Source organism: Rhincodon typus, chromosome 8, assembly GCF_021869965.1.
Source record: "Rhincodon typus isolate 14 chromosome 8, sRhiTyp1.1, whole genome shotgun sequence".
Classification (NCBI taxonomy): domain Eukaryota; kingdom Metazoa; phylum Chordata; class Chondrichthyes; order Orectolobiformes; family Rhincodontidae; genus Rhincodon; species Rhincodon typus.
The window spans coordinates 74,592,407-74,614,339 of NC_063339.1; the positions used below are offsets into that span (position 1 = coordinate 74,592,407).

Genomic DNA, 21,933 nt, shown 5'->3' on the forward strand with positions numbered 1-21,933 from the left:
TTAAAGACCTCTATTAGGTCGACTTAACCCTTTTGTTTTCAAGAGAAAAGAGAGCTAGCCCATACACCCTTTTCTTGTTAGTATAAATGCAAGGTTCTGGTATCGTCCTGGTAAATCTTCTTTGCATCTTCGCTAATGCCCCTGTGTCTTCTTTGTAATATGGAGTCAAGAACTGCATACAGTACTCTATAATGTATTCAGACCAAGGCACAAACTTAACACTACTTCTCTAATTTTCAATTCTATCTCTCTAACGATAGACTCTCTTGCTAGGTTTGCTTTTGTTATGTCTACATCACAATGTCCCAGCATTTCTATTTGTAATCTTTTGATACCTTTGCTCCTTTTTCCTATGTAGATTGTTAATTTCAAGCAATATATTGCTGTTTTATTTTTCTAGAGAAGGTATTACCTTGTACTTGCCTATTTTGGAATTTATTTGCCAATTATGTGTCCATTCTACAATTTTATTAAAGTCACCTTGAAATTTGTTACAGCTCTCCTCTGCATTGACTACTTTCCTCCCATGACCACTCATTCCATTAACCTGTCTTTGTTCTTTTTAATCTTCTACACTATCCTCTTATGGTTCACAACATTTCCAAGTTCATTATCATCCAGTAAGTTTGGAAATTGTGTCCTGTACACTAAGGTCTAGCTCATTAATGTGCCATTCACCCATTAACACTGAAAGAGCAGGGGCCCTAATCCTTGGGAAACTTCAGTATAAACCTTCTTCCAGTCCTGAAAAACAATCATTCACCACTATGATGGCTTTCCTGTCTCTAATCTAATTTTGCAATTGTGCCTTTTATTGTATGACTTCTAATTTTTCTCTCAAGTCTGTTGTGTGTGGCACTTTATCAGATCCCAATTTGAAGTCCATGTGCACCAGGTCAACAGCATTATCCTCACCAATCCTGTTTCTTTCCTCACTGAAGAGCCAAGCCAGTTAGTTAGACCTGATCTCCCTTAACAAATCCATACTGACATTCCTTAATCAACCCACATTGGCACAAGTGGCTATTAATTTTGTTTTCTAAAAGCTTCTCCCACCTCTAAAGTGAAACTAACTGGTTTGTATTTACTGGGCTTGTCCTTACACCTTGAGGTATAACATTTAAAGTTCTGCAGTCCTCTGGCACCTGGGTGTCCTGAGATACTCTAGGGAAAATTGGAAAATTATGGCCAGTGCCTCTGCAGTTTCCACTCTACTTTCCTTCAGTATCCTTGGATACATCTCATCTGGTCCTTGTGGTCTATTGACCTTAATTGCAGGCAATATACCTTAAACATTCCTCTTTATCAGTTTAAACCCACAAGAGTAAAAACCCTTTCTACATCCAGCTTGTCAAAACACTTTGGAATTTCATATATTTCAATTAGGTCACTGATAGCTCTTCTGAACTCTATTGGATATAAGCCTAACCTATCCAATCTTTCCTCATAAGAGAACCCACCCATTCTAGGTATAAGTACAGGAAACCAATCTGAACTACTTCAAACACATTTGGATCCTTCCTTAAATAAGATGGTCAATATTGCAGACAGAGCTCAAAATATGGTCTCACTAATGCCTGTATAACTGAAGCATGGCCTCCCTACTTTTGTATTGAATTGCTCTCACAGTAAAGGCTAACATTTCATTAGCTTCTCTACTTACTTATTTTCCCTCTGAAAGCTGAACTCACTATTTGCTATTTTAGTGCTGTCTATTTCTCCCAGTGTTCTTTGCACCTTGAATTCCTTCTTTTGTGTTGCCTGTTGGTTCCCACAGCCCTGTAAAATGTGTTTAAACCTCCCCAACTGCACTGGTAAATTATCTCAGAAGGAAATTGGTTCTGGCCCTGTTTAGGTGCAACTTACATCTGGCCTTTACAAGTCCCATCTCCCCATGAGCTGACCCCAGTGTCCCAAGAATCTAAAGCCCTTCCTCTGCTGCACCGTTTCTCCGGCAATAATTCATCTGCTCTATCCTCCTATTTCCGTACTCACTTTCACATGGTATAATCCAGACCTTACTGCTTCAGGGTTCCACTTGCAAATTCCCTCACTGTCTCCCCAAATTCTGACTGCAGGACCATATGACTCTGTCTGCCTATGACATTAATACTGACGTGGACCACAACCACAGACTGTTCATCCTTTCCTTTCGGTGCTTAGCAACTGTTCAGTGACAGCCTTGACACTGACAGGGAAGCAACAAAATGCAACATATCTTCCTGATTCATGTGTAAGGCTACAGAAATACTTGTGTTTCTGGACTTTCATTGGTTCTTTCTGAGGCTTTGGAAACTACTGTTGACTGTCAGAATGCTGATCATTTTAAGGATTTTGTTTCTGATTACTAATGTGATTTCTAGCACGGTCATTGAGCTTGTAGTGCACCTCTGGGACTATTTACTTGAACACGTTTATGAATCATCTGTCAGTGCCTTCAATATTTCTAGAGCATTTAGTAGCTTTGATGGCAAGCACTTTGCAACAAGTTACCTCACAGCCGAAGGTAATTGCAATCACACTTCCTGTCTATCTGGTGCAATTAAAAAATCAGCTGCAATGAAAAGCTTATCCTTTGCCTCACTTTCCATTAATTCAGTAGGTCCCCAGGGCGCTGATTTCCCCCAGCTTTCCTTCCTGTCATTAACGGTCTGCTCTCATATTCCAAATATATGCATATTTTTTGCTGATGATTATTATACATTCAGCAACTTCTTTTAGATTACAGGCTCTTGACGCTCAATATCCTCTGCACTACACATTGCAGTGTCTGAATCCTTATATCTAGATCTCTTTTCCTTCATGTGCTGTCTTTGTAGTTGCGTTCGTGTGATCTCGCACTATAGAAAATCGCGTTTCAGGGAAATCACTGTTGAAAATTGCTATACCTGTACAGTAGAAAGTTCGCGTTATCCAAACAGTGTCCACTATTCATCAGTCGTGTTACAGCCAATTAACGCTAATGAGACACGCGTTATAGCAGAAATACCTGTCATTGGAAGGCTAATAACCTGCCGCCATCTCTCTTTGCTTTGGCTCAACATTTTTTTTGTCAGTTTATAGGTATGTTAATCAACCTGCTCAGACATGTTAAAGCACATATCTGGAATAGGTGGAACTTGAACCCCGGCCACCTGGTGCAGAAGTAGGGACATTACCACTGCACACAAGCACATTCCCTCCCTTCCACACGCACCACACGCACACACCGCACCATGCGCACACGCACACATCACCCATCCTGACCTCATTGTTATCCCATGCTCAAGCCAAACAATTTTTCTTTCCTTTACGAAAGCCAGGTTCCAAAAGAATCCAAGTTCCTCCCATTGTGCCAAATGTCAATCTTCCCCTCAAGATGTGAAATGTTGCTCCTGTATCTTTGGTAAATGCATAGCTCACTCCTTGACACGATATTAAGGGTCTTTTCTTGTATACCACTTTAAACTTTTATGTTTCTTTATTCAGCTAGTACTTTCGTATGATCACTGGTCCTAACAACCTCTCTTTTCTCATGCCCAACTATGTAGCCTAACATGTTCTGCACCTTCCAATTACCTCACTATGTTGAAATCCATGAATATGATCTTCACTTCCTTCTTCCCACTCGATTCAGGCACTTCTTCCTCCCTTCTGCCTGCCTGCCTGACTGACCTGTTTAATGGAGGCTGCCTTTTAGTTTACTTAGTTTATGGGGGCGTGGGTCTTGGTGACCAGACCAGCATTTATTGCCCATCCCTAGTTAATATTTGACCTCAGTGCTGTGGGTCTGTCATCACATGTAGGTCAGACCAGATAAGGATGCCAGATTTCCTTCTCCAAATGACATTAATGAACCAGGTATGGTTTTATGACAATCAGTAGTAGTTACACAATCACCCTTAGGCTAGCTTTTTAATTTGAGATTTTCATTGAATTCAGATTTGCCTTGGTAGGATTCAAACCCATATGCCTAGACCGTTAGCCCAACATTCTGATTGCAAGTCCACTGGATTACATTAGCTTTGCCTATGTCTTAGCCTTCACTTCCTTGGACTCCACCACTTCTCCTTTCCCAGTTTATCAAAGCACCTTTTTCTCTCAGTACTTCCTATTGTATGAAGAGACCACTCCCTTTCTCTTACAAAGGCTGTGTCGTTCTTGTTTGTTCTACGGTTTAAGGACTGACCCAGCTGGACTTGTTTCCTGAAAGTGTCCTCCTCTCTTTCTTCATGCCTCCTCACCACCAAATTCAACTGCTTGATTAAATAGCATTTTGTAACTCACGATCTGTTGTTCTGTGCATACACCATCTGAAGCCTTCAGTTAGGGCCCATTGCTCCTACCTTTTCGTTATTCTGTGCAATAATCATGAGAAGTTAGTGCCATAGTGATAATGTCACTGGAGTAGTAATCCAGAACGCCATTTTATGCCTGAGGGTCATGGTTCACAACCCACCAATGTGGAACTTAAATTAAAGAAAACATTTCTAGAATCTAGCCTCAGCAGTGTTGACCATGAAACTAGCAATTGTCTGGTTCACTGTGCCCTTTAGGGAAGGAAATCTGCTGCCCTAGCCTAGTCTGCATGTGATTCCAGTCCCACAGTGACGTGGCCGACTCCAAATTGCCCTCTGAAATAGCCCAGCAAGTCGCTTAGTTCAAGAGCAATTAAGGATAGGCAACAAATGCCGACCCTGCCAACAACACCCACATCACATGAAACAGTGAAGAGAAAATGTAAGTCTTTTGCTTAGCTCGTAATAAGCTGCAGCTTGATCCTTGTTGCTAGGCAATTAATAATATGGCCTACTGTAACTGCTACGTTTTGGAGTTACTTCCTATGCATGATTTCCCATGCTTGCCCACATTTACGCATCTTGTACAAGAGTGATTTAGGCACTGGCGTGTGACACAGTTTGGATTTAATGACACTGTTCCCATTGATTTACTTTACCATCATGTCGCCTCTTTGGTATTTAGGAGTTCTGGAAGCAGCTTGGTAATCTCGGAGTTCTCGGGATCACTGCACCAGGTGAGTTTTTTGACAGCCTCAGCATTTGTCTGCTTTGCTTTGTCTTGCAGTGACAATCAAACAAAGGTCATGTCCTCGGAGAATGTGGGGTTTTGCAGGAAGTTGAGCTAGAAAGTGAGCCATTAGGTTGCTGAATGTCAGAGCAGGTTTGAAGGACCAACTGGCCTATTCTAGCTCCTACTTCTAAGGTTATGCTGTCTAAGTTTAGACTGTCTACAGAATACGCTTCTAACTTTTTATTATTTTGTGGGATTTCTGTGTCAATGGCATTTATTGTTCCTCCCCCAAGCCCTTGAGAAAATAGTGGTGAGCCACCTTCTTGAACCTTTACTGTCCATGGAGCATGTTACACTAATAGTGCTGATAGGAAAGGATCTGATGACTTTGATCCAGTGACAGTGATGTGGCTCTAGACACCTAATATCACCGAAGGACCTCTGCACTCAATTCTGCCTGAGACTTTAGTGTCACACTGATGGAATACTACATTGTTAAGACGACTCCTTCGAATAAGTTGTTGCATTAAAGGTCACCTCTGACTGTTTCATGGTGTGTTACAGATCCCATAGCATAATTTGAATGTCTGACCTGGACATTTATCTCTCCGCAGATAAATAACCACCATTAGAATAGATTAGTTGGCCATTTGTCTGGGACAAAATAGCTGATGTGTGCCAAAATGAATTAGTCATGAGAAATGCTTTGAGAAGATTTGATCAATTCTATTTAATCATAACGATTTCGTACTGTGGCCATCTATCTGTAATATTTGAGAATAATGTGGCCTGTTTTTTACTGTCAATTAAAGGTGACTGTTGAAATATGTTTTTTTTTTGCTGTGAAAATGCTGGACTAGGGTAAGTTGGAAGTGCTGTGCGAGAAGGGTTTAGAGGGTTACGGGCATCGGCTTTAGAAAACAAGGTGCTGAAAGACAAGGAGGGTACTGTCTTCAGGGAGGGTGCCCTGATGTGCAAAATGCAACTGCCACTCTCCTCTTTCCTCCCCCAAAATGCGGTCCAATTTCCCTGTGCCTTTGAAACGAAAATAGGCTGCCCATTCCGAAATGGGACAGCTATATCAGAGCACGGGCAGTGTATTATCAAGGTCAAATTAGGTCCTAACCAGTTCATTTGGTCCTTAATCATTTTCTTGCATGTGACAGGCTTGCTTTTGTGGCAAAGTGATAATGCCCCTATTTCTTGGCCAGAAAGTCTGATTCGAGTCACATCGGTGTGTCTGAACAGGTTGATTTTAAAGTATACATGATGGGCAGGCTCCCAATTTTGCATTACAGGAGTAAGTACAGGGCAGGTAGGAAGGTGGTCGTCTGGGCACCTAGTATGAGTCGTCCTTCCAATTAAAATGGGGATGGGGCACCTAAAATCCAGTCCTTTGTTGTAAATCATTGCGTTGGACTGACTGCACTGCTTGAGGGACTTCATAATAAAAAAAAATGTGCAAGCTCGAGAATGAGTACATTGGGCTGGTGAGGTGACGATGTTTAGCAGATATGGGCCAGTTTTTTTTTAAATTAGAGTGTAATAGTACCATCTATTTTCCATGTTCTTGCTGTAGCTTTGAAGGAAAGCCTTTGTATTATCCCAAAATACTTTAGTGCCACTATGCTCTAAAAATATAAGATGATTGTTATAAGATAGACAGACATATTTACCAACTAGTTTACAAATATAAGCTCTCTCAGCCAGCAAATGAGCTGTTAACCAGATCATCTACTCTGGTGCTGGTTGAGGAATAATTATTGACCACGTTTGCAGGGGAGGAGTTTGTTCTTTGCAATATTACTATGAGATCTTTCATGGCCTTGTGGAAAGATTTAACTTTTTTGCCACTGGCGTGAATTGGTTGGGTGGAATGGCTGCTTTTTTGTCCTATATCCTATTTAATCCACCTCTGACCGTACAGTACTCTGTCAATGCTGCATTGGAGTGTGCAAGCCTGGATTTGTGTGCTCAAGTTCTGTAGCTCAGCTTGAGCCTCTGATGTTCTGAACCTTTATCACAGAATTTTGGCTGATATTTCTAAAGTGATACTTTTATACTTCAATACACAATGCTATCGAACATCTTTGGGAAAAGTGTTGCGTGCGTGGATTCACGAATGAATGTGTTTTGCTAGTGTATATGTATTGCATGCAAACTGTTATATTCTCCATGCCATGTTTTGTACAATTGTGTGTGTGTGGATTCAGCTGGAGTGCCTATTTACATTTGTTTGAAGGTGTTTACTTAACGGGCGGGCTTGCACGTGTTTAATTTGGCATTAGCAGAAAGATGCACACTGGTTATTGCAGGAGATTGTTGAATATCTGATGATGATGTGTTACTGTTCTAGTTACATAGAATTTAGAACACAAAGAGGTCCCACAATTGATCAATCCTATGTTTGTGTAACACGTGAGCCTCCATGCATCTTTCTTCTCGTCTTGCCCTATCAGCCCTTTATTATCCTTTCTTTCACACGTGCTTAGCATAAAAATATTTGAGGTGAAACAAGTCATTTTGCCTGAATCACTCCTACATGGTGGCATATTCTCATTCTCAACAGTACTGTGTGTAATTGCCCTGTTTGCCTCTAGTGGGCAATGCAGGGTTTGGTTGCTATTGTGATGAACTTGCTGATCTTATTCAACTGGCTGTATGGTACCTTTTACAGTGGAGTATGGCGGGGCAGGCGGTGGATACTTGGATCATGTCCTGGTTATGGAGGAAATAAGCCGTGCGTCTGCTGCCATCGCCCTCAGTTACGGAGCACATTCCAACCTGTGTGTCAATCAGCTGGTGAGGAATGGGAATGAAGAGCAGAAGCAGAAATACTTACCAAAGGTATAGCACTAAGTGACACAAAGCTCCAGTCATCCTTGAGTTGAATTATTGGAACATGCTCAATAACTGTGAATTCCTTGCTCGCTGATGAACCTAAATGAAAACTTTAGAGAGATAATCTGGCATTAAAAGACACCAGAACTATTGAGAATCCAGTTAGAATATAGATACTGGACCAAAAGCATATATAGTGGCACAAATAGCTAAGAGATCTGAGTTACGTTGTCAGCTTTACAGTGCATGCTTTCGAAAGGTTAAGCCGCACTGCATGACTTTGCCATATCTGACAAGGTTGGAGACTTCAGAACATCAAATTTCTAGCTACAGGCCCTCAGTACTCCCTCTTGTCTCCATGAACTGACAGTGCTACTGCTTTTGTCTCAGTGTGTGCTGAAAAAAAACATTTTCCATCATCATTGAGTTAAAAATTCTGAATTTAGGACAACTATGTGAGCATTCTACTTTATTAGTTCAACTGCTGTCCTACGTGAAAGGCTCAGATGAGTCATTCGAAGGCACCTACATTTATTTCCGGATTTCAGCCACACTCGGATATTGATTAGATAAAGTTCTTAAAGGGATGAAAGGGTTTGGGGAGAAAGCAGGAAGAGGGGACTGAGTTGGATGATCAGCCACGATCATGTAGAGTGGCAAAGCAGACCTGAAGGACTGAATGGCCTACTTCTCCTGTTTTCTCTGTTGTAAGGGGCTCTTGGTATGCTGGATGCTGATTACAGCTTATTAAAAGCACAAACTTTGTCTTTTATAAATGTGTATACATCATTAGTCTTAATAGTCTAATAAAGCATACCTGACCTGGACACCACCTATTATCACTGAGATGATGTGAGGCTGACATTATAACCTAAATACTATAAAGTTCTGAAGATGGATCTCTGGACTCGAAACTTGAACTCTGCTTTCTCTCCCCACAGATGCTGCCAGACCAGCTGAAGTTCTCCAGTAATTTCTGTTTTTGTAATATAAACGGTTTTTGGCTGTGGGCCTGGCTGGCCTCAAATTCTTACACACTGCATTCAGTTCAATTAAAATAAGGTAACAGGAGCAGCTAAGTTAAAATCTAAGGGAAATAACAAGGTAGAAGAGTTCTTAAAAAGCATTTTCTTGCATTAGAAAAACTACAGTAAAAGCATGTGGGAGTCTGAAATAGAAACAGAAAACACTGGGAATTATCCAGGTTTGGCAGCATCTGGGGAGAGAGAAACAATAAATGCTTTAGAATGAATCTGACTAAAACTCCATTTTGGAACTGAAGGAGGTTGTTAATGTGATTGGCACAAAGCATATGAAAGGACAAAAGGGAAAGTCTGGGATTGGAACAAGGGTGGGAGAGATTAAATGACAAAGATGTCATGGAACGAATGGCAAAGGGCGTGGTGATGGTTATAGGCAAGGAACAAAGTATTTGTCCAGATTGAGTATGAACAGCAGAATGATGAATGTTTTCGGACGGAGACAATAACGTGGAAAACCAGATCCAGACTGACATGTGGCAAAACACAAAACAGACTCAGAATTGTTGGATTGGGTTCATGGTCTGAAGTTGCTGCAATCAATGCTGAGTCCAGAAGATAAAGCGCTGTTCCCCAAACGTGTCAAACTTCACCGGAACACTTCAGCAGGCTGAGCACTGAGACTTGAGAATAGGAGCAAGGTGCTGGATTAAAATGGCAAGCAACGCTTGGAAGCTTAGAAACAAAAATAGAAATTGTTGGAAGAGTTCAGCAGGTCTGGCGGCATCTGTGGGGAGAAATCAGGGTTAATGTTTCAAGTTCAAGTGACCCTTCCTCAGAACAGGAAGCTTGGGGCATGCTTAGGTATTCCACAAAGCTGGGAAACTATGCACTGTTTGACTGTGAAATTGATTTCCTTCTATTTAATTGGTTTTCTCTCTTTTCAGTTAATCAGTGGTGAACATATAGGGGCTCTTGCAATGAGTGAGCCAAATGCAGGGTCGGATGTCGTCGCAATGAAATTAAAGGCGGAGAAGAAAGGTTTGTAGAATGAATGGCACAGCAGGACTGTGACTTAGGACTTCAGTTTTCCTTTGGAATCTGGATTGGAATATACCCCAAACTACTGAGACCAAAGTTGTCTCTATTTAGTTGAGAGATTCCCTTGCGAAACAAAACTTGGACACATTTTACTTGCCTCCAGTTGAGCCCAAGTTTGTGATGTAAATCTTCCTATACAATAGCATTAAATTGATAAAAAATGAAAGAACTGTGGATGCTGTAAATCAGGAACAAAAGCAAAGTTGCTGGAAAAGCTCAGCGGGTCTGGCAGCATCTGTGAAGGAAAAAACAGAGTTAACATTTTGGGTCCGGTGACCCTTCCTCAGAAGTTCTGAGGATGGGTCACTGGACCGGAGGCGTTAAATTGCTAACTGTTAGGGGATTTGAGTCTACCAAGGGTGGGTGCTTTCTCAGCTTCACTGGTGCTATTACTTGTAAATGACTTGAATGTTTTTATATGGGAATTGGTTTGTACTGCCTGTATCTACTAGTGCAGTAGTGCAACCAAGGGGGTAAGAGAATCTCGCTCTTGACCTGAACTGGAGCTCCTCAATGTGCATGTATCTTAATCTCTCCCCAGATCATTCAACAAGGCAATACTTGGATTCGAATCATTAAAATTATTCCATTCCAGTAAGGCAGACAGCACAGATCAACAGCTGGGATCAGAGTTACACAATCCAATTGGTGCCACCTACATTTGCACAATGATGTAAAATAACGAAAGTGACATTGCCCCACTTTGAATAGTTGTCGTGCTTAACTTGAAACTAAATATAACCTCTTCGTATCCTGTCCTACTTTTCCTTTGATGATTTTTGCTGGCTGTGTGCCTGTTCCCAAAAAAACAGGTTATCTTCCTTGATTCAGCCTTACTCCTGACTGCAAACAGTTTGGTTTCTGGGGAAACAACTTCTGGTTATTATACTAAGTACTGCACCTTATGACCGACTTTGGATTCGCAGCCCACCGCAGGCTGTCCTCCAAAACTAACTGCTACAAAGTAAGTTTCAGCCGGAAAAGCACATTTCAAAGCAGTTTCTAGCTGGATCTTGCTTTGCAGCAAGATGCCGAATGAGTCCTGCATCGTGCCAGCAACCTTCAGAATGTCAAAAAACTTGGCTGGTGTGGCAAATGTTCCATTTAATGTAGCACTGGATTACCTTCTGCAATTGCAAGTCTGATCCCTGTTTGGGGAAGTGCATGGGAACCCCCATCCCCTGTCCAACTTTTTCCCCTGTAGTTGCTGACTGTTTAAATTTGAACAGCACAGGTTCCTAGTGATAGGAAGTGATTTGATCTTTTGTCCTTAATCTAATTCCATTAATCAGGGTGTTTTGCTGACTGAGACTTGTGTTTCCTTTTTCTGTAAGGTGATTACTACATTCTCAATGGCAACAAGTTCTGGATTACCAATGGGCCTGACGCTGACGTCCTCATTGTTTACGGCAAAACGGACATTAATGCCAAGCCAGCGTCCCGTGGTATCACCGCATTCATTGTGGAGAAGGTAACGTTCTGCACTGTAGTGTCTGTTTGGGGACTTTATATAGCGCATCAGGCATTTGTAAATGACATTGACTTTCTCGCTACACTCAGTAATTGAGGAGGTTGGCTCAGGGCTGCATCAGCTTAGCCAACTATATATCTGAAATGTTGACATGAACTTGGCGTGAATCTTGACAAAGTGATCAGGCATTAGCCTATAAGAGTTCATGGCTGGGAGTGGTGATCAGGTGTCGTTGTGTGTGAAGCTCACGGTAATCGAGGGGTGGGGGTGGGGGTGGGGTGGAGTTGTGGTGTGGGATGGGGTCTGGTGGCTGGGAGCAGTAATTGGGTCTGTGTGTATGGAGCTTGGATTGGAAGCAGTAATCAGGAGGTCTGTGTATGAAGCTTGGAGAGGTGGGGGTGTCTGTGAATGGAGCTTGGAGCTGGGTGAGATGGAAACAATGGTTTTATATACAAAAAGATATGGTGTAGACTATCCCCAAAATAACTGCGTTTTTCTACTTTGAAGCTGTTGTAAGCTCAGGAAGTAGATCTTTCAATTCCCTGCCAAGAATATCTGCCAATGTCTACCTTCTTACCAATAATCAACCAATAGGATGTCTGGCCAGATCCTCGTTTCACCTGTTATTATCTCACTAAACCTATTTTGTCCTGCCTAGTGTCTTTTCTCCCTCCTCTTGTCCAGTCCCTTCTCACTTACATCCACGACTCTGTGTCAGTTTCAGAGCTTACGGTTTACAGACAGCAGCTGACTCCTTGTCACCTTGGACATGCAGTCTCTCTGTGTCCATCCCCCATCAGGAGGGCCCTGGGGCTCTCTGTTCCTTCCTGGAAAAAAGGCCTGAGCTGTCCCCATCCACCCCATTGGCTCAGGGTGCTCTCCTCTGCCTTGTCCTCACCCTGAACAGCTACTCTTTTAACTCCTGTCACTTTCTCCAGATCAAAGGGGTGGCCATAGGTAACCAGGTGTACTCAGTTACACCTGTCTCTTTGTGGGGTACGTGGAACATTCCTTGTTCCAGTCCTAGTCCGGCCCCCGCCCACAACTCTTTCTCCAGTATGTTGATGACATTGTTGGTGCTTCTGCCCTCTTCTTGTCCGGAGTTGGAAAAATTAATCAGTTTTGCTTCCAGTTTCCATCCTTTCCTCACCTTCACCTGGTTCACCTCTGACTCCTTTCTTCCCTTCCTCGACGTCTATGTTTCCATTTCTGGGAATAGGCTGGCCACCAATATCTGCTGCAAACCCCCACAGCTCCCTCGACTATACATCCTAGCGCCCTACTACCTTTAAGGACACCATACTATTCTCCCAATTTCTCTGTCTGTCATATCTGTTCTGATGATGCCACCTGCCACCTTTCTCCTCCCACTGAGGATTCCCCTCTACCATGCTTTACAAGGCCCTAAGCTGTGTCTGATTCCTTTCTCGCAATTCTGCCCTCATTCCTTCTGTTCCCTCCCACAATTATAATAGGGTCCCTCTTGTTCTCACACTCCCTCACCTCCCTTGTCAGTATCCTGCAAGTCCCAATACATACCTCTGCCGTTCCCCTCCCTCTCCCCTGTTCTCTCTCCTCCTCCTCCCTCTCTCCATTCTCCCCCTCGCTCCCCTCCTCCTCTCTCTGTCTCTCTTGCTCTCTCTCTCTCTCTTTCGCGCTCTCTCCTGCCCCCTTCCCCCGTCGCCCCCTGTCCCTTATTCCTCACACCCCCGCGCCTGCTCCCTCCCCTCTCATCCTACCCTGCTCCCTCCCACCCTCCTCCTTGCCCTCTCTTTGTCTTTCTTGCTGTGTCTCTCTCTCTCTCTTTGCCCCAGACTCTCTCGCTCTCTTTCCCCCTGCACTCTTTTTCTCTGTCCTTCACCCCCCCCACCGCCACCACTGCTCTCTGTCTCCCTCTTCCCCAGTTTGGCTCAGAGTATTGGTGATGCAGCCAGGATTTGTAATATTTGATGTCCTTTTCTGCAATCCATCTCAAGCTTTATTGTTGGTAACCCTTTTTACCTCTTGTTTCTCTTTTAAGGGCATGCCTGGATTCAGTACGGCTCAGAAACTGGATAAGTTGGGAATGAGAGGCTCAAACACGTGTGAACTAATCTTTGAAGACTGCAAAGTGCCAGGTATTAAACTGTTCAGTTCTTGGATCTGATTTGGTACAAGTGAATTCAGTACTAACTTCGAAAGGAAAAGCAAAATTTTGCAAGGCTGAGAGTAAGAAGCAGGGACGAATGGGGTTAATTGGGTAGCCCTTATGAATGTCTTATACAGGAATGATGGGCAGAATGGCCTCCTTCTATACTGATTTGTTAGTTAGACTGGTTGTGTTCTTGAGGACATTGTAAGAATCTGCTTCATAAATGCTTTATGTCTCGCTCTGTGACCATGCAACAGATAGCTGAACACTCTCACCACCCCTTCCTTTCTGCAGTCTGGGCACAGGCTAATAAAACTGCAGTTATCAATTATATTAGGGTAAGTGAGGCAGACTTGTGCAAGTGGATCCGTTTGATGCTTGCAACAGAACATTATAAAAATGCAGCTTTGTCCCCCCTGCTGCTTTTGAATCATACAACAGTAGACAGTCCAGTTTGCAGTTAAATGTTTAAGCCAGTCAGCTTCCTGAATTTTAATAAGTACTGGAGTAAATCAACTTGACAGGGTTACAGTCACCCATAATGTCTATGCTGCAGAAAGTGACCAGGTACACTTTTCTGACAGTGATTAGATACACGGTGCATAAAGGATTCCTAGTAAACAAAGTATTGTAAGGGGGATGTAATCTTTTACAAAGAAAGGTGAGGCATGGTCTGTTGCTGTATTGGGGAGTGTCAGCCTCACCAGTATACATAGCTGCCATACTGACCTGAACCCATTTCTTAAAGACATGATGTTGATATACCTACATGATATCTGTCATTTCAGCCACAAATATCTTGGGAGAATTGAACAAAGGAGTCTATGTGTTGATGAGTGGTCTAGACTTAGAACGACTGGTGCTGTCTGCTGGCCCTCTTGGGTAAGGAATGATCTTCACTGCCTTCTCATTGATCATGTGTCTCACCCTGTGAGCCAGCGCTTGATGTTTTGATGTGAAAGACACTGTTTAAATGCAGAGAGGCACTTTTCAGTCAGTCATGTCTCAGACTGAATTTTGCACTAATGCTTTCTGCTCTGAAACCCAGTGGGACTCTCTGAACTTTTTTCTGCACCAGCTGAAGTTACCACTGGCCTGTTAATCCAGAAACCCAGGTAACAACCTGGGTTTGAATCTTGCCACGGCAGATGGTGGAATGTGTATTCAATAAACGTCTGAAATTAAGAGCCTAATGATGACCATGAACCCATTGTCAATCATCGGAGAAACCCAGCTGGTTCACTTAGGGAAGGAAAGTGCCTGCAAGTGACTCCAGACCCACATCACTGTGGTTGACTCTTAACTGGCCTCTGGCCAATTAGGGATGGGCAATAAATGACAATGGGCAATAGTAGACAGCGACATGCTGTGAATAAATTTAAAAAAAAAAAAATAGTTCAAGTCTAGCACTGAGTACAACTAGGCAATTTAACTACAGGAAGCATGCCAGCATGAGCCAGTGTCTTTCTGTGTGTGTGGCATCAACTCTGGCTCATTGGCAACGTTGACCATAGGCCATCTGCCACTTCTGACTCATACGTTTATGGCTTCAAGTTACTCTGCAAGAATTGAGCATGCCTGCTTGTGTTATGCTGCTACGTCTCTACAATGGCAATTTATTCCTTCAACCCATTGACTCAGAGGTGAGAGTGCTAATATCAAGCAAACTCTGACACCTAAAGGACAAGCAGTTTGTGACTAAATTCTTTGCCTGGAAGTGCATTCCTGCTACTTTTTGGTGAGCAACATTAAGCAACCTGGAACGACGGTGTAGACCACCTTGAGGGTGACCAGGATGATAAATACAGGAAATAAGAACAGGAGTAGGTCATCCAGCCCATCATGGCTGATTACCTATCTCAATCTCATACTCCTGCTCTCTCCCGAGTCCCTTAACATCTCTCATCTCTAGATACCTATCTATTTCTACTCTTAAATATATTCAGTGACTTGGCCTCCATAGGTTTCTGTGGTAGAGAATTGCACAGATTCACCATCCTCTGTGTGAAGAAATGTCTCCTCATTTCAGTCCAAAATGGCCACCCACCTATCCTGAGATCATGACCTCTCGATCTGAATCCCCAGCAAGGGGAAACATCACCTGACATCTGGTGTGTCCAAGACAATTTTATACGTTTCAATGAGATCCCCTCTCATTCTTCTAAACTCCAGTGAATACAGGCCCAGTTGGCCCAGTCTCTCCTCATAGGACAGCCCGACCATTCCCAGGAATCAGTCTGGTGAGCCTTTGTCACACTCCCTCTAAGACGAATGTATCTTTTCTTGGGCAAAGATACTAAAACTTTGCACAGTACTCCAGATGTGGTCTCACCAAGGTCCTGTACACTGTCAGTAAGATGTCCTGCTCGCACATTCAGATCCCCTTACAACGAAGGCCAGCATACCATTTGTCTGCTGAACTGCTTGCTGCAAATGTATACTTATTTTTATTGACTGATGTACAAGGACTCTTTGTACGTCAGCCTTTTCCAAACTGTTAGCATTTAAATAATAATCTGCCATTGTACTTTTCTCATGGAAGTGGACAACTTCACATTTATCCATGTTATACTGCATCTGCCACGCATCTGCCCACTCGCTTCACTTATCTAAATCAGCCTGAAATACATCTCCCTCACCACTCGCAATCCTAGTTTTGAGTCAGCAGCAAACTTGGAAATATTACATTTGCGATCCCCTCATCCAAATCATATATATATGATATATATATATATTGTGAATGGCACTGATCCCTGTGGTACCTCACTTTTCACTGCCTTGCACTCCAAAATGACCCAGCTATTCCCACTCTATTTACTGTGAACCAAATCTCAAATCTGTGCCAGTATATTACACCCATTCACACATGCTTTGATTTTTGCATATTAATGTCCTATGTGGGACTTTATCAAAACCTTTTTGAATATCTAAATATAGCACATCCACTAGTTCCCCTTTATCTAGACTAGTTATATCCTCAAAAAAGTCCAGTAGGTTTGTTAAAAATTATTCCCTTTTCACAAAATCATGTTGGCTTTGTTTAATCCCGGGGGTATTTTCTAAGTGTCCTGATTTTACATCCTTTAGAATAGATTTCAACATTTTAGCTGCAACTGTTAAGCTGACCAGTCTAATTCCTGGCTTTTCTCCCCCCTGTTTCCTTTTTTAAAGAGTGGGGCAACATCTGCCACCCTTCAATCTGCTGAGACAGTTCCAGAATCTTCAGATTTTTGAAAGATAACAAACACATCTGGTACTTCCATGATCACATCTTTTACTACCCTGGAATATAGATTGGTGCCACAGATTTGGCAGTCACTGCATTCCCTGGAAGAACCATCTCCAACCGTTTTGTGGAGGCAGATGGTTCAGAGGACTGCTGCTTGACCTGCCTGGTACTTTCACTCTGTCGGGTGGTCACCGATTTCTCTTTCTGCCTGTGAACACTCCACTGCAACCATTTTTTTGTACGTGCCAGCCACAAAGAGAGCAAGGTAAATTAAGACAATAGTGGGGGTATGGTCAGGTTTTGATTTTTAGATGTCGATAGATTTAGAAACAAATACTGGGGCACAGTAGACTATCGACCAAGTACGGGTAAATGGGTTCAGTATAGTTTGGTGTTTTCTTGGTCGGCATAGATGTGGTGGGCTGAAGGGCCTATTTCTATCCTGCATGGCTGATTTCAAGGAAGACTGAGAGGTAGCATCCTACAGTACACTTATTGGCGTCTGGGAAAGAATGAGGGTGTGCAGAGACATGGGGCTCGGCTCTTCTTCAGTTTGATCCAACATCTTCATGTTTACTGTTCTCCTCGTTCGTTTGCAGCATCATGCAGGCCGTCCTAGACCATGCTCTCCCTTATTTGCATGTCCGAGAGGCTTTTGGTCAGAAGATTGGCGAGTTTCAGGTAAGGTGCCACAGAATATAAATCGAGTGGCAATTTCGCTAATTTTGTTTTTGCTTGCGTGGAATTCTGAGGTTTGGGCATGGCAGTAACATCCAGAACTGGAAGTCGATTCTAGGAGCAGCGTCAGCATTCTGACCACCACGCGCGGACCCTCGGAGCAGGCCAGGCAGCTTAGAGGCAGTGTCGAACTTGGGAACTTTACGCTTTCTAACTTTTCTTACTGCCTTGCGTTGGGATACACATTACTGGCGATCCAAAAAAAGACAAGATTAAAAAACATTAAGCAAAAAAAGCCAAAAGAACTGCGGATGCTGGAAATTGTAAACAAAAGCAGAAATTGCTGGAAAATCTCAGCAGGTCTGGCAGCATCTGAGGCAAGAAATCAAGTTTTAACATTTCGGATCTGGTGACCCCCTCTTCAGAAAAAAAACAAAACATTCTCCTGAGATCCGACAAAAATGGAAAGTGGGGAGGAGAAATCAGCAGATCAGACAGTAACTGTGGAGAGACAAGCTGAGTTAACAGTTTAAGATTTGTGACCTTTCGTTGCACCTTGCTCTGTGAGCAAGGCACATGGCAAAATTGTCTTTCAATAGATTAAAAAAAAGAGAGAAGCTAAAGTAAATATAGGCATTTCAGAGAACCAAGGCTGGGAAAATAAAAGTGGGGAACTAGGAAATGGCAGAGGAGTTGAATAAATAATCTTTATCAGTCTTCACAGTTGAAGACACTAATAGCATTCCAAAATTAATTTAAAAAATCAAGGAGCAGAAGAAGAAAAGGAAATAGATATAATAACTATCATTCGAGGAAAAAGTACTAGGGAAATTAATGGAGCTAATGACTGATAAGTCCTCTGCATCTGATGGGATGTATCCCAGGATATTAAAGGAAGCAGCTGCAGAAATAGTGGATGCATTGGTAGTAATCTTCTAAGAGCCCTTAGTTTCTGGAAAAGTCCCAGGGGATTGGAAAACTAGAAGACAGAGTCGGAATAAGGGGGCATTTTCAGAATGAACTTCAACTAATTTTGTGAATGAGACAAAAATAGGTGGGAAGGCAAGTGGTGAGGATAACACAAAAGGGATTATAGACAGTTTTAAGTAAGTGGGCAAAAATTTGGAGCATGGACAAAAATGTGGAAAAATGTGAGGTTATGCATTTTGGCAGGAAGAATAGAGGAGTTGAATATTAATTAAAACAGAGAAAGCTGCAGGACAGGAATTTGGGAATCCTTGTCTTTGAATCATAAAAAGCTAACAGCCAAATTCAGCAGGTCATAAGGAAGGCAAATATTTTAAAGGGAATGAAGTACAAAAGTCAGGAGGTTTTGCTAAAACTATACCATGCATTAGTCAGACTGCAATTTTAATGTGGTGAACAGTTTTGATCCCCTTACCTCAGGAAAGATAATACTGGTGTTGTAGGCAGTCCAGAGAAAGTTCACTAGGCTGATTGCAGGTAGTGGGGTGAATTGTCCCATGAGGGAAGATTGATTGGTTCGGGCCTGTACTCATTGGAATTTAAAAGAATGAGAAGTGTTCTTATTGAAACATACAAGATTTATTATTGGACTTTAGATGTAAAGAGGTTGTTTCTCCTTGTGTAGAGACTAGAACCAGAGGGCATAATCCCAGAATAAGGGGTCCCACACATTGAAGACAGAGACGAGGAGGATTATCTTCTAAGGGTAGTGAATCTGTGGAATTCTTTGATGATAGAGAGCTGTTGGGTTGGGTCATTAAGTATATTCAAGACTTAGAGAGACAGATTTTTAATCAGCAAAGGAATTGAGGGTTATGGGGAAAAGACAGGAAAGTAGATTTGAGGATTATCAGATCAGCCATGATGTCTTTGAATGGCATAGCAGCCTTAATGGGATGAATGGCCTATATCTGCTCCTATGTCTTATGTTCTAACTGCTTTTGAGATGCCCATTAGTTTGAGTTCTGTAGTAAGTAACTTTCATTCAGGGACTAAGGGAGTGAGTGAGTTTGATGTTGAACCATTGATGTTGATCAAGTGATAAAGCAATGGTTTAAAATTCGAGTGCGAAATGGTAGTCCCAGATTCCTATTCGAGGGGGATTGGTAGCACCAGGGAGGGATGGTTGTGTTCCTAATCTGAACAGTAGCCCTAGGGATAGAGCATTGGGTGTTCATTAGGAAAGGGTAAAGTCGTTGCAGAGATGGAGATTTGGGATACCTAAACTCTTCCTGCCTCTTCCTCTTTGAAGTCACTGCTTTAAAATTTATGTGTGACCATGGTGTTAGTCACTTGTTCCACTGTCTTGAGCAAAATGCTGCATATGCTGGAAATTTCAACTAAGAACAAAAGAAAGTTGGAAAAACTGACAGGTCAGGCAGCATTTAAGGACAGTAGCAGAGTTAACATTTTAGGTCAATGGCATTTTGAGAGAACAGTTTCTTTCTGACTACGAGCCCAACCATCCCTCCCTGGTGCCACCAATCCCTCTTGAATAGAAATCCAATCTTCCATCATTCTGCTCATATTTACTCATAACAATTTCTTAAGTTCTGTTGTTTCCTTTAATTTGATGTCATTTGTCTGCTAACCTTCCTGTGAAGCACCTGGGGATGTAAGGGCACTATATAAATTGATCACCCAGGTATGATCACCCTTTATACAGTTAAAAGAGCTCCAATTTCAGAGGATAAAATCACCTCATAGTACAGGCTCAGACACCATTTTGGATATCATAGATCTAACAATTGAGTTTTGTTTGCACTCTGAGGGCCTAAGTTTGAATCTGACTCATTGAACTGCTCTTGGCAGGTGTGGGAATTTTAGTTGCACTTTCTCTCCGTCTTACTGTCCTTTCTTCCATTGGCCCCATCTTTGGTGCAGTTATATGTTCACAACAATGTTCACATTTTGTCCCTATCATATATTCATTTTACCCAGAGCAAAGTTGGAAGTTGTAACGAGATGGGCTAACTGGGGTGTCTCCTAGATGTGTTTAACTTGGTAATTGTTGCACTGTCTCCTTTTACTGCAGCTTTTACAAGGCAAGATGGCTGACATGTATACCCACCTGAGTGCCTGCAGACAGTACGTATACAACGTGGCAAGAGCCTGTGACGAGGGACACATGAGTGCAAAGGTGAGGCTATAGAGAGAGTTGTGAGGTTTACCCTTGTATGAGCAGCCTCATTGTCAGCAAATGCTTTAGTATGTAGTCACTTTCAAACTGGTTTGCATAAAGTCTTGGCTGTGCTCATGGGCTTAGTGGTCATTTGTGTAATCTGAGCTTTATTTCAGCACAGTCTGCTGATTGTAGGAGTCTGACTTGATGTGAGTCGGAGTAGCTTCAATTTAGTCTCTCGTGGATGTGCCATAGCATTGATTAGCGTTAAGTTAGAAATCTCATCTACTGAACCTCTAGCATGGGAAATGAGTACATTATCACACAGGTATAAGTGATGCATAGTCAGAGTTTTACAGGACAAAAAGAGGCCATTCGGCCCATCATGTCCACGCCAGTTATCTGGTCCCACCATGACATGTTGTTCATTGTTGAACTGGAGATAGGTTATTGGGCAGGATTGAGGGAGATTTCAGGGTCTAACCATGCTGTATCGGGTTGGTGATGTTTAATGTTGACATGGTGGCAATGATATTGACATCTCACCTTGACAGTCAGAAATTCTCATCAGCACCTGTATGTTGTTCTACAAGGGCCTGGTGGCTTCCCGAAGTGGGAAACTCTCTTCAATGAATGTCTGATCATTGTTTTGAAAGTTTGAACAATCATAGTTTGAAGCCTGTAGAGAGGCAATAAATCAATATTTAAAATAACTTTTTTTAAACACATTACTGTAGCCTCGCTGAGGATAGCAGCATCATTGGTAATGTCATTCTGTTGTGATAAGAATGTTTACAGTCTGCATTTGCAACATTTTTGGCAAAATAGGGACTAAAGGATTCCTTCAGGATGTGTAGAGAAACTTATAGGAAAATTCCTAACAGGGCACTTGTCTCTCTTTACGAAGTCTGCTTAAGGGCTCCTTCAGCAGAAACCTGGTAGCTGGTAACTTATTTGTGCTCTCACCCAGGCCAACAGTGTGCTTCACTGGAGAATCATAGAGGTTTGAAGGAGGCTGTTCAGCCCTGGTGTCTATGCTGGCTCTTTGCTTGAACAATTCAAAGTCAAAGTTGTAGTCCTGTTCTCTCCCCATTGCCTCCCACCTTCAGCTTCAAATACTGATCCCATTTTCTCATAAAAGATGCGCTGGTCTCTATCTCAACCACTCCCTGTGTGAAAGTATTCCAAGCTCTGAGGGAAGAGGTTAGGAGAATTCTTCATACTTTTAACTTCAATATTCAATGAGTGACCATTTGGCACTGTTTCCCCTACATTTCCCTTCATTCTGTCAAATCTCTTTAACATGATTTTAAAAAAAAATCTGCTATTCTTTTGAGACAACAAGGTGCAGAGCTGGATGAACACAGCAGGCCAAGCAGCATC

General features: G+C 42.4%; 1 protein-coding gene across 3 annotated transcripts in view; it reads left to right on the top strand.

The window, feature by feature from the left end:
• The window catches only part of ivd (isovaleryl-CoA dehydrogenase), a 41,033-nt gene that overhangs the window by 11,710 nt on the left and 7,390 nt on the right, over positions 1-21,933 (top strand). For all 3 annotated transcript variants that reach the window (XM_048599756.1, XM_048599758.1, XM_048599757.1), the window contains exons 3-10: positions 4,963-5,014; positions 7,688-7,857; positions 9,779-9,872; positions 11,267-11,403; positions 13,424-13,520; positions 14,323-14,416; positions 17,363-17,444; positions 20,464-20,568. In XM_048599756.1, coding sequence (XP_048455713.1) covers positions 4,963-5,014; positions 7,688-7,857; positions 9,779-9,872; positions 11,267-11,403; positions 13,424-13,520; positions 14,323-14,416; positions 17,363-17,444; positions 20,464-20,568 — 831 coding nt within the window. The remainder of the gene's footprint in view (positions 1-4,962; positions 5,015-7,687; positions 7,858-9,778; positions 9,873-11,266; positions 11,404-13,423; positions 13,521-14,322; positions 14,417-17,362; positions 17,445-20,463; positions 20,569-21,933) is intronic.